This window comes from Poeciliopsis prolifica, unplaced genomic scaffold (assembly GCF_027474105.1).
Source record: "Poeciliopsis prolifica strain line A6 unplaced genomic scaffold, Auburn_PproV2 SCAFFOLD001, whole genome shotgun sequence".
Taxonomy (NCBI): domain Eukaryota; kingdom Metazoa; phylum Chordata; class Actinopteri; order Cyprinodontiformes; family Poeciliidae; genus Poeciliopsis; species Poeciliopsis prolifica.
In genome coordinates, this window is record NW_026562376.1 from 4,805,973 (window position 1) to 4,819,620 (window position 13,648).

General features: G+C 37.7%; 1 protein-coding gene across 18 annotated transcripts in view; it reads right to left on the minus strand.

The window, feature by feature from the left end:
- LOC129353294 (pleckstrin homology domain-containing family A member 5-like) overlaps positions 1-13,648 on the minus strand; it is a 121,902-nt gene that overhangs the window by 42,657 nt on the left and 65,597 nt on the right. For all 18 annotated transcript variants that reach the window (XM_055023757.1, XM_055023633.1, XM_055023432.1 and 15 more), the window contains one exon: positions 5,971-6,054. Coding sequence is in view for 16 of the 18 variants with exons in the window: in XM_055023633.1 (XP_054879608.1) it covers positions 5,971-6,054 (84 nt within the window). In the remaining 2 variants the exon portion in view is untranslated. The remainder of the gene's footprint in view (positions 1-5,970; positions 6,055-13,648) is intronic.

The window sequence follows — 13,648 nt, forward strand, 5'->3', positions numbered from 1 at the left end:
CTTCAGTAAAAACTTTTTCAGGTTGAACCCCAGAAAAATGACAGCAATGTTTCAGATAATCTCCTTTCAGAATGAGTCAAGTTCTACGGTGGCCCAGAAAGGTCAACAAAATGCAAAAGCTACAAAACAACAACAAAAAGCCACAAGTGAAGTTATGCTAAAATCAAAGCTATGCTAGCAACTACATCATAAACTCCTTTTAGCATAAAATGAAATTATGCCAAAGTAGAACTTGTACAAAAGCAGATTCATGCTGTTTTAGCATGATAGCTATTTTAGCATAACGCTAAAACTGAACTTATGCTGAAACGTGAGTTATGCTAACAGGTTTACCATAAATTACGTTTTAGCATAAAATGGAATTTATACAAAAAGAACATTTATGACAAATCAAATGAAAAAAAATTATGCTAAAATGGAAGTTTTGCTAGCAAGTTTAGTACAACTTCCATTTTAGCATCACATCCATTTCACTATAACTTCCTTTGTGGTTTTTTAAGCTGTGTTGTTACACTTCGTTGTTGCATTGTGTGTATCAAGGGGGGGTGGAGGGTTTGCATTCAATCAATCAATCAAATCAATCAAATTTTATTTGTATAGCACATTTCAGCTACAAGGCATTTCAAAGTGCTTTACATCATAAACACAAAACACAAAGGCATGCAACATAGAATAAAATACCAAGGTTTTTTTTTTTTTTTTTTTTTTTTTTTTTCCCCCCTTCCCTTTGACACGGAATTTAAGCGCCTGTTACCGCCGGACTCCGCCGTCCGTTTAACCACGGGTATTCGCCGGGCCCGTTGCCCACAACAGGAAAAAAAAAAAAAAAAAATTACATACATATCCACAAAATCAAATTCATACATATTACATTTCAAATGCAACTCTAAACAGGTGCGTTTTTACTTGAGATTTGAAGGAAGTCAGGGTTTCCGCTGTTTTACAGTTTTCTGGAAGTTTGTTCCAAGTTTTTGGTCCATAGATGCTGAAAGCTGCTTCTCCTCTCTTGGTTCTGGTTCTGGGGATGCAGAGCAGACCAGAACCAGAAGACCTGAGAGGTGTGGAAGGTTGATACAACAACAGCAGATCTTTGATGTATTGTGGTGCTAAACCATTCAGTGATTTGTAAACTAACAACAGTATTTTAAAATCTATTCTTTGAGCTACAGGGAGCCAGAAGAGGGACTTTAAAACTGGTGTTATGTCTCTATCTTCCTGGTTCTAGTGAGAACGCGAGCAGCAGCATTCTGGATCAGTTGCAGCTGTTTGATTGATTTGTTGGACAGGCCTGTGAAGACGCTGTTGCAATAATCAATGCGACTAAAGACAAACGCATGAATGAGTTTCTCTAGATCTGGCTGAGACATTAGTCCTCTAATCCTGGAGATGTTCTTCAGGTGATAGAAGGCCGATTTTGTTACTGTCTTTATGTGGCTCTGGAGGTTCAAGTCCGAGTCCATCACTACTCCCAGGTTTCGGGCCTGATCGCTAGGTTTTAGTTGTAATAACTGAAGCTGTGCATTGACTCTAGATCGTTCCTCTTTAGGTCCAAAAATAATGACTTCAGTTTTATTTTTGTTCAGTTGGAGAAAGTTTTGGCACATCCACACATTTATCTGCTCTAAGCATTTATTCAGTGATTGGATGGGTTCAGAGTCACCTGGTGACATCGTAATGTAGAGCTGTGTGTCATCCGCATAGTTGTGGTAGCTAATATTATTTCCTGTTATGACCTGAGCTAGAGGGAGAATATAAATATTAAATAAGAGGGGTCCTAGGATTGAACCTTGGGGTACCCCACATGTGACCTTTGACCTCTTTGATGAGAAGTTTCCAATTGAAACAAAGAAATCCCTGTTCTTTATGTAGGATTCAAACCAGTCGAGCACCGAACCGGAGAGTCCAACCCAACTTTCAAGTCGATTCAGTAATATGTCATGGTCGACAGTGTCAAAAGCTGCACTGAGATCCAACAGAACCAGCACCGTGGTTCTGCCACAGTCCGTATTTATATGGATATCATTGAATACTTTTACGAGGGCAGTCTCCGTGCTGTGGTGAGCACGAAAACCAGACTGGAAAGTGTCAAAGCAGTTGGTCATCATGAGGAAACTATTTAATTGTTTACACACAGTTTTTTCAATAACTTTGCTGATGAATGGGAGGTTTGAGATCGGCCTGTAATTCTGCAGTAGTGATTTGTCCAGGTTGTTCTTTTTTAACAGTGGTTTGATGACTGCTGTTTTCAAAGCCTGGGGGAAAACACCTGATGTAAGCGATGAGTTTACGATTTGGATCAGATCAGCAGCAATAACAGGCAGGACTTTGTCCAGGCAGGACTTTCTTAAAGTCCTGCAAAAGCTACAATGCATTGTAGCTTTTGCATTTAGTTGACTCTTCAGGGTTTCCGTACATTACAAACTGAACCTTCATTGAGAACAGAAGATTAAAGGGAGTTCACAAGGTTAAGGTTTCAGACAGTCTGTCTAACAAAGTGAACATTTAACTATGTGTACCACACAGTGCTTTAGGACCATAATATTTAATCTCTTTAATCTTATTTCAAAACAAGCCTTGCTTTGTTTTAACTCAATGAAATAGAAGAGAAATTTTGTCTTTTAAAGGAGCAACAAAACGCTTTAATTTAAAATAAGTTTTCCCTAATTATAAAACAAGCATTTCAGAAAAACTAAATAACCATCCTTCTGTGCCTAGTTTATAAGAAACCCTAGAATAAATACACAAATTTGTGCAGATAGGAAGGTGAACCTTACGAGACTTTATGGCGCAAATACAACCAAAGGGCATCAGGCGTCTCAGTATCATTAAACATGACTGTTCAGACACAGACTTGTCCAAATTTTTTACATGAAGACAGTAAATCAGATTGGGAAGGTAACAAAAAAACTAAATTCTGTTGAAGCTGAACACAGTAAATATCTACACAACTCTAAACCCACCTGTTTATTATTTGAACCACAATAAATGGAACATAAACTAACATATTTGATTATTTTAACGATGGCACTTGACAAAATGTGACGTCTGTTACTGGCTTTCACAACTGTTGACTGCATGATGTGCTTACATCAAATGTTCATATAATGTAAAGCATTTTGAAATAAACTTGACCAACTGATTGGTGACACCCTTGATCCCACCACATCTGCACTATTCAGAACGGAAGTTCATCAAAAATAATCGTCATATTTCAAGTCAAGGACTTTTTTTGTTCCATAAAATCCTTCAAATCTACTCATTTGTTTTTCAATATGTGTTGCGTGCGACTCAATTCCAGCAGTAACACTTCAAATTATTGATCTAAAATTATCTCAGAGTAAACATCTTTTACGCCTGCCTTGAATCAATAGTATTTGTTAGCAGGTACTTGATCATGCAGACCACTAACGATAGACAAAGACATAAACAATGATGGCAGCAGAATGCTTCGAGCAGCAATTTACCGAGGAGGGGGAAGTCCTGTCAATAACAACCTGATGGCTCAAGTTTACATCAGACCCGCAGTATGTGTGAGGGTCAGCCTCTAAAAACATCAAATATGCCTTAATATGCGTTAATAAGCATAGTGTAAACCACTAGCATGACCACAGAAGCTAATAGCACCAAGCTAATTAAATGACACTCTTGGATTGGCTGCTTTGCAAATGCCAGCCAATAATATTTCAAGCATCATTGTGTCTCCATACTTTTACCTTCTTTAGAATATTTTATGCTCTGCAAAAAAAATAAAAATAAAAAGAACAACCTGTGAATAGGTGAGTTCATCTGCAAATAATTTGGAGAATAATCCACAAATATGACAAATGGGTTAATCTAAGGTAATCAATTCATCAACTAACAATTAATTCAAAGATGGTTATTTCTCTTGAATTTTGAAGGCTGGTCATCTTTACATAACATAATGTGCAAAATTTTTCATAATATGAAGAATTAAAGAAAATATTAGTAATTTTAACATTATTTTGCATCAGCGGTATGAAATACTAACTAAATGAACAGAAAAATCTGGAACAATATAAAAAAACAAAAGATGAAAAGAATAAAATATGTGAAACATCACATGCCGGTCTCAGTTTGGACCGTTTCCCTTTCTCGTATGACACCGCCATCTTTATTTCTTTATCAACTTAAGGATGCCCAGCGGCGCCCTCTGCTGAATGGCGGCCAAACTACAACTAAAAAAATCTAAGAAACCGTTTTAAGTTAATCAATCGAAACTTATTTTACTCTAATAAAGCATTCATTGATAACTAATGTTAAGTCGATTAATTGTCGATGATTGAACGCTAGTATATGGGTAAAATGATGTCGACGGTGAATTATGCAGTTTTTTAAAATTATTTGTGTCTCACAATAACAGCAGCAGCAACATGTGGTCATGCTGTTAAATGAGTACAAAGTGTGGCACAGATGTCCAAAACATTAAAAGCTTAAAACATTTGTTTCTACCAAACTGCCAGTGTCAATTTTGATTTATTAGTTTGACAACATAATAGAAACCAGACTCTGCTTCTCCTTCCTTTAGCTGTTAAACACTAAGGGCTCTTTGTCTCCTCAGATCTGCTGCTAATCTGGGTTGTCCTGAATTATTCATAATTCCTATTGGCTGCTTTTAGTGTTGAAGATATCTTAAGATGGGCTGAATTGATGCCTTTTTTATGATGAATAAGACAAGTTCGAATAACAATACAGAGCTGAGATGAAGATTTGTATTTGGGATGTATTTAAAAGCAAGAGAAGATTAAGCAGAGGTTTTAAGGCAGGGATTTTTATCCATGTGACATCCAAATCTGCCTTTAGCTCTAATTACTTATGCTAGACAAAGACTTCTCTCTAATTTCTTTTTCTTTTCCAAAATCTAAACAGAAATTAATTTATATTTCTTTCTTAAAGCAATTTATATTTATATTTGTAGACTATTTAAAGATATGCATCCAGTTTCTAAGTTAGATGTCATCTTCACTCATGTGTTGCATTTCTTGGTGTGAAAAACAGCAGAGACATGAGAGCAACACAGGAATGTGACGAGAAAGTGCAGCGAGACAAAATGCTCTCCAGTGGATATCAGAGGCAATAAAAAACACCATACTATTATTTTAGCTTGTTTTCTGAACTCTAAACTGAATATAAAAATGTCTGACTTTTTAGCTCATCACCATAGGTGATATGAGTTAGGACTGTGGATGACAAGGACTTCCTGGGTTCTGAGCAGAGCTGATGGATGTTGCACAACATTGAACTGAGACGCTTGAGTGCATGATTAAAGCAATCACTAATGGCAGTGTGGGTTGTGATGCAAAGAGTTGGGCAAGGAAATGGCAAGTACGCCTACAAATTTAAACAGAAAAGCATGTTGGGGCAAAAAGTTGGAAGAACAGCTGCGTTTCTTTCTTTACTGCACATCCTGAAAAGTGGCGTTGACCATTGATCAGCAGGTTAAATAGTTACAAGTAAGCAAACAGGAATACTGATAATTCCTCAGGTGGACATGCACCTCATTTCTGCTACATTTAAAGAGTAAGATGGCTGTTTCATGTGCAGGTATGTGCAAGAAAAGAGTAGCAGAGATAATGAAACAATAAAGTTTTGTTCAAAATGTGAATGAGTGCATTCCCAATCCCAACATTTGTAAAAACAGGAGATGAGGAATTTTAAAGGGATTGTTATTTGTTTCGAGATTAGAAATTCTGTCTAGTTACACAACAGATAAAATCTGAGATGTGAGTCTAAGAAAGTTATGTTTTTACACCGATTTCTTGGAAGTTTGATTGTTCGGTTACATAACAGAGCGTGCATTGACTGAACACAAAGGGGTAGAACGGCAAATGGAAAATAACTTGGGAACATCTTGTGCAATGTTTTTGACATTTTCAGAGTTTCTCCAGCATTTCGTAGAGCTCCAAAAATGTAACCCAGCAGCATTCTGACAGCAATAAACAACACACTCACTGTTCGTTGACGACAAAGATGCAGTTGTCTTGGGAGGGTAAGCCTGAGACGGGATGTTTGCAGGTCACCTTCCGCTCATTGTGGCTGAAGAGCAAAAGAAAGAAAGGATTAATTATTCAATAATGCATAAACAAGCTCAACAGAAATCCATTTTCAGGAACATGTTCGAGTGGTTTGTGTTTAGGTCAAGCTGCTGTGGGAGTATTGAGGATGCCATCAACTCTTCCCAACAATTACAGCCGTCCACTCATTTCCACCCTGACATAATTATAACTCTATGCTGCAGACGGCTGGTCCGTCAGTGGTGGCCCTTTATGAAAGCTGCCATTCTGTATTGTATGTAATTTCAACAAATTTACTGAATTCACAAACAAGATACGATGTGACATGATACGATGTGACGTAGTATCATAATTAATTATGTTTGAACAATTTAGTCCAAATTGACCAGTTTATGTATTATGATCTTCCAGAGCTGGACAACAAAACAATGACAATATATGTTGCGACAGACATGTGATCAATATCAATAGATAATATGTCTGATAGAATGTTCAGTAATTTCACTGAACCCAGAACCGCACAGCATTCTGGGAGATGTAGGCAGAGTTTAATTAAACTGACACAATATTCTCTCGTTTTGTGGCGCCAGGGTGACGCCCCTTGACATAAGGACACCCTGGGCAGCGAGCCATCTTGTCCACGTAAAATTGAACACAGTTTTCAGCAAAAGAAGAAAAGCTGTGGATGTGCAACAGTGGACAACCCACAGCATCAATTAATCTTGATTAAATTTTACTTTAATCAACCTTCCAGACCTCCCAGGTCTTCTGGTTCTGGTTCTGCTCTGCATCCACAGAACCAGAACCAAACTTGGAGTAGCAGCATTCAGCTTCTATGTGCCACAAATCTGGAACAAACTTTCAGAAAACTGCAAAACAGATGAAACACTGAGACAAAAAAAAACTAAAATCCATCTGTTTAGAGTTGCATTTGAACCACAATAAATGAAACATTGACCAACATATTTGGTGATTGCTCTCAAAAAATCTAATGTTTGTTGAATTGCTGACTTCATGGTGTTTTCTTTAAAAAAGAAAAGCAAAATTGCAAAGTTATAAAGTACTTTGAAATGCGCTATGTAAATGAACTCGATAAACTGATTATTTTCTTATGACTTAAATTCACAGTTCATGCATTTTCTCTAGAATTAGTTTCTCATCTAAAAATGATGTGTTGTGATGAGTAAGATGAAGAGTCACAGGCTCACAAGCAGAATGAATCATTTCTACAGTAATAATCAAACAGGTGTAAAGGTAAAGGCACAAGTCTGCTCCATGTTAGAGCTACTCCTCTTCCAACATAGTGAATAGTTACTCTGTCTTATTTTAATTTTTTTCAGTGATATTCAGAGCAAGTCAAGCTGCAATCCAAAAATAACAATTTTTAAACATGGGGTTCTTGTGTACTGAAAAAAAGCAAATACCAAAGATGAAATGGGGTTTTTAGTTTCAGTTCAGCCTGGATAGCAGCAGCCTCCAAACTTCTGCTCTATAATTATTGGAGGCACTGTTGGCTGCAGCGCACACTGTGCGGTCTCGGGGCAGACCAATGGCACCAAACTTCTCTGGTATCCTTTCCACGTGCCTATACAACCCTGCACACATATGCTGGTAAACATTTATGGGGAAAAGGGAAAGTCTGGATATACAACATATTTCCATGCCATACTCTGAGATGTTAAATATAACTATATAAAAGTATTTCCAGCAATTAACCCATTCCAAATATTGTATTTTTCATTTAGTTTTGAAACTTTTTACAAATAATTCACTAAATTGCCATAACACAAAGCATAAACAAAGGCCTATATTCACACAGGTTCAACCACAACATTATTAAGGGAGCCTTCGCACCAGCCATGTTCAGGCCGCTTTAATCAAACTCTAGTTTGTTTGTTACGAAAGTGAAGTTTGTTTGGAAACTGACATGAAAGCAAACTCAGTGTCGGTCTCGGTTCAGTTGAAGTGGATCTGGACCTGTTTGAATTCATATGTGAACGGCAAGCGGACCGGATTCCAGCCTTAAAGCAGAAAGCCGACTACAGTGCAGTGCATTCTGGGTAAACACAACCAAAGCAAAGGTGAGAGTCTAACACTAACGGGGAAAATGTCTCACGGCCTTTTAAAGAGAAATCCTACAACCACTAAAATCTAACGCTGCCCCGTTTTTGCTTACATTTTGGGAAGAAAAAGTTGCACTCAGTATCTTCTTCAGAGGCTTTAACATCATTTCCTTCAGTGGTTCGTGGTGCAGCGCCACCACAGGCGAGGTGGTGAACAAGTTTCTCAATAGGTTTAGTTTGTCTGACACAGTGCAGTGTGAAAATTTAACAAATGTTGAAATCTTGGTCCCTAGTCAAACTGAGTCTATCAGGTGAGAAAACACCCCAACTAATTTACAAAACTGTTTGATTAATAAGTATTTTGTACTAAAATGACAATGAGCAGTTAGTTGGTAGAGCAGCCAAGCCCACTGTGGATGATTTAGCTTTTGATTTGGCTCGCTAAGTGGTGAAATCCCAAAGGGTCTGAATGATGGTACTGTATCTGTTTTCTTTATTTACAACCTTATGAAAGCCAAGCCAATGAAAGGCCACTATTCAGGCGTTGACTTGTGACAGCGCTAAAATGAAGCCCGAGTTGCTCTGCTTTTCTTGTGTGGTGAACAATCTTAAGAGGCTTTCAGATGCAACGTGACAATTGCCCCACTGAGCACTGAATGGTATTATTTCCAGTGGCTTGTGACATGCTATGACAGTCTGAAAAGCTTCACATGTTGCTCTGCAAGCCCCAGCATCATCAGCTGTAAAGCCTTTTACGCTCTGCAGGGCTCCACGGTGTGAAGAAAACCACCATGAACAATGTAAACAAGCATCCAGCCTGACATGGAGGCCAGACAGAGAAAAAGCTTTGGTCACTTTGCTCTAAAGGACTTTATACATAAAAACCAAGCAATTTCCAAACATTGATAACACATAGGTCTGTCACATTAAACAATAAATCAATTAATCACATGACAAATTAAAACCAACTCAATCATTTCCAATTGCATGATTTATTGTTCCACCAAAACTGATCTTAAGTCTGGAGCTTTTGTCTCAGGTATCCTTCTTTTTGTTTATAGCAACTTCATAATTAATGTTATTTCTTCTTATTGTTGATTTATTTTGCTAAATATTCATTAGGATTTAAAGTTTGTTGATCTTTGAGCATGTGTTTTTGCATTTTTATGGTTATATTATCATTATTTTACTTGAAAATTGTCTCAAAATAACACCTAACTGAAATTCAAGCATTTTAAAGGATTTCAAGCACAAATACAGACAGTCGCTTAGTGTTGGAAATGTTTCTGCCATTTACAGGAGGCTCTCTCTGTTAAATCTGCTTGTATTGGTTAAAGTTAATAGTATGTCCGGATCAATTTTGGTGGCAGAAGTGCTGTTGCCCCCAGCACCAGGCCTGTTTGGGGTATTGGGGGTTAAACAGGCCAGCCGGAAAATTCACAAACACCACGACTGTCTTTGAAATAAAGCTTCAAAGACAGTCTAAATGTCACCTTCAAACTCAAGGCTCTTAAATCACTTCAATAAGAAGAAGTGTCAAAACCTAATGCAGACATGCCAACTATCGCACGACAGGTCAAGGTCCCTATGCTTGTGTGAACAGGTTAGGATTGTCTATGCAAAATATGCATAGATAATAATGTACGAAATCATTCTTAGGTCATGAAATGGAGACTCCTGTACAACCAACAAGGTCACAGCAAGTGTTTTCTGGATGGTACGTAAACATCAAAACACTTGACTTTTCCTGCAGCCATTGTATGGCGAATAAAGCGGTAATACCAGCTGACCAAACATGCTGGAGTGCCGCTTTGGTTGCTAGGTGATGAGCAGAACTCCACTGAGTTGCTCGGTAACGGCGCAGTACTCTTCTAACATGCCTCAACAATTGTGAGGTTTCTGAAACAGCTCATTTTCCAGAAATAACATGAACTTATTGCCTGAAAAGGGTTGTGTGTTTTAAGCAGTTGGACTGTTTTTAGAAGAAGTGGAGTCCCAAATGGGAGCTTAAAAACATGCAAACTGTGAGTTTTGCCGAATGGGTCCCCTTTAAGACAAAAACTGGACTCACATTAGGTATTTTTACATAACTTGCAGCTAATTTTAGGCTCAAATACACTTTCTAATAGCCATACATGGTCTGGAGGATGTGGTCTGAGGAGTCCAGAGTCCAGAGAACAACATGGTACTGTTTTATTTCCTTTGGCTGAGGGGAAGAACATTGTTTCTCTGTTTAGGTTGAAAACTTCTCTTTACCTTCCTAGATGAAGTTGTTGTTTCTTGGGGTGGGAATGGGTTAGGGGAACCAGGGAGTTCCCTCTCTGTTTACCTCAAATGTACGGAAGTGGTAACACAGGGAGGGGGAGCCACCGCCGACCACCCGGCAGCGTTGGAGGGGTTGGGCAGTTTTCTGGCGCTGTCCACAATAATTAGCCGTGAGCTGCAGTAATAAAGAGCTTAAGGTCTGGGGGTCAGTTCAGCACTCTACAGGGTAAGCTTTTATTACTCCGAGTGGGTCTTTGATCCTTCGCACCCCTTTAGCTGCAGCGTAACCACAATAAACTGAGGCTGTCTAAGATGGATCCATACATAACAGAAAGAAAGAATGGCCTCTATGAGTTTTGGCAACGTAAGACTGGACTCGTAGCTCTGGGTTTGGAAGATCTTGGAATAAATTTAAGATTCATTCAACATCCCAGTGTTCAACAAAAACAAAACTTGATCTGTTTCGCAGGTTCACGAGTAAATTGGGGATCAGGAAATTAGAAGCGAAGGGGATTCAGAAGAAATCCTTAGATTATTAAACAAAAAATATACACTTAGGCAAAGTTGGAAATTAGAGCCAATCGGTCAAATGAGGCCAAATTTATGCATAAATTTGATCAAAAGAATAGCAACAGCAGTTGTATTTCTATTACAAAAGAGCACAAATATTTATCTAGTTTCTGGTTATATCGAAAAAATTATTTCGCAATTGCGGTATTTCCATTGAATAAGAAATTAAAATCATATGTGAATAAGTTTGTTCATGTGATAAGTCAATAGAAAACATCTTTCTGTTGTTTTCTTAACATCCGGATGCTAATTATGTGACCCACACAATGAGAAAAAAGTGTTTCCATTGCAATATTGCCAAAAACATATCAAAAGGTTTTTGTTTTTTTTATCAAAAACTGACGTGTTTTTATTTAGCAAACTTATTTTCGAAAGGTCAAATTCGTCACTTACAGTGGTGCGTTTGAAACTCAAACAGAGCAGTCTTCAGTTTCTACTGCTGACCTGCAGAGGGCAGCGACGTGCTTGAGTCGCCAGTGAACTACAGTGAACTACAGTGAACTACAGTGAACGTCCTCACCAATAATGTATCGTCCCGTGTAATTCCTACAGTGAAGGAGTTGATCAGAACCCACAAACTTCCTCAAGCTGAGCCAAACCTTGAACCTTAAGTTAAACTGCTGCTTTTCATCGCGAAGCTCAAAAGAAAAGGAAATCTGTGATTTACGTGACTGGATAGCTTTGGACGAAAGAAACCAGTGAATGTTTTGTTCCCAACGGCCTTTGTCCTGTATTAAGATTAAAAGGTAATTTAAAATAATCTGGTAACATCTACTGTTGGGGAATATGTTTATATGACACACATCTGCTCGTAAATTGAGCTTGAGAGGTCGAAACATCCCATAAGTCAGCGGCAAAATAAATGGAAACATGGCGTACTGTTGAAAGTTGGAGAAATGTAAACATTTTTACAACAACAACATTTAACTCTAAAGAAAAATGAGTGTGGTTAAACAGGATTTTGAGGTTAGGAAATGGTTTGTTTACAAGGAGAAATTGAAGTAAATTGGGTCCAAATGGCAACAATAAATTTGGTGAGAAAATGAATTGATCTTTTCATATTATCAGGAATAAATAACCAAATAAAGAGTTTTTATAACTTGTGTCTGAATGTCTAAAACTAAAACTTGAAGCGAACTCTTCTTTGTCCTAAAACATAAAACTTCATGCTGTTTCTCTAAATCACCCATTAAGAAAAATCCACAAACTAAATCTGCATAATGCAAAGGAAAAACTTTAAAGCAAATCCAACTGAAACTCACCAGACACCAGCTCTTATTGTAGCCCTGGTCCAACCCTTGTTAAAGCTCACAATCCTAATCCTATTACAAAGCAAGAAACCTGAACACATCTTTTGACAAGAGAACCAAGAACCGATTCAGGCTTTCATGTTATCAGGTAGGCATTCCTAACAAGCATGAAAGAGTTGAGCTGCAACGGTTCACGAAAAGTACCACCAGAAGTATGAATAGCCGTCCCCACAAAGGTTAAGCTGAATAGGCAGAATGGGCAGTTTATGAGAGGGCATTCGGGGGCACGCCGAGTGAAAAGACAAAAAAAGACATTAGGGGAGCTTTGCAGTTGCAAAGAGGCCACATGGCAAAAAGCAATGTGCTGTCACCAAGTGGGATTAACTGGAATATCTACTGTAATATCTGCAGGCATGCAGAGCTTTTAAAGGGCATTTAGAGTCGCTTACAAATGAAAATGTGACATAAAATTAAAACAAAACATGTCAAACTGCCAGAAATGGGGCTTCAATCATATCACATTAACTAACAGCACAAATTTTGACGTAATTCTTGGGGAAATCACGTGAAGGGTAGAGTCATTTCCTGCTAGAATCAGAACAACAAACTATGAAGCTTAAAAAAGTTCAACCGCACTGCAAAAACAAATTCTTGTAGGTCAAACTGGACTTGAATTGTTGCTACAGATGCGTCGATCAATGGGACAATTTCAGATCAAATTTTTTTGTGAATAAGCTCCTGTGAAAAGCTGAAAGCTCAAAACCTTACTATTATCTGCTCAACAGCTTGTTCTCTTCTTCTATCTTACAGCCTGAATTGAAATACAGCTTTCTTGGTTTGACACGATTTAAAAACACAAAATCCTACCAGGTTTTTTTTTAATCTAGTGAAATAAGACAAAACTAACTTAGAAGCAACTTTTCAGCAAGATACAGAAGCTTGTTTTTAGTTCTTAATATTGATAAAATGCTGGTTCTACTGGCAGATTATTTCACTTATAATATGGGAAAAATGTCTTGTATAAGTGAAATAATCTGCCAGTGTAACTAGTACTTTTTCATCAATATCCTATGAATTGTTATTTTTACTGTTTTCTCCAGCTATGATGTGCAGTTCAGGAAAATAAATTTCACTTCTTCAAGGAGCTTATTTTGTCTTCCAGGAACAATATTTGTGTTGGTATCATTGTGAACGATGTGCCATGCAGTGTCCTGAAAAATAAGTAATGAATGACGTTTTAGTCATTTTTAGCGTTATCACAATAGTTCTACAAAATATTGTAATGAAGTTTTAAGTCCCCTACTTGTATAATGAATGCAAGATATTGTGTTTTTTCAATGTGGTTAAAAACTGGAATTTGCATTTTAGCTTTCAAAGATTGTTTTTTCTCCCAGGAAAACCTTGATCGGTGTATTTCTACACAAACTGACTGGCCGCACTACTCTAGTTTAAATTCATTTAGCCCATT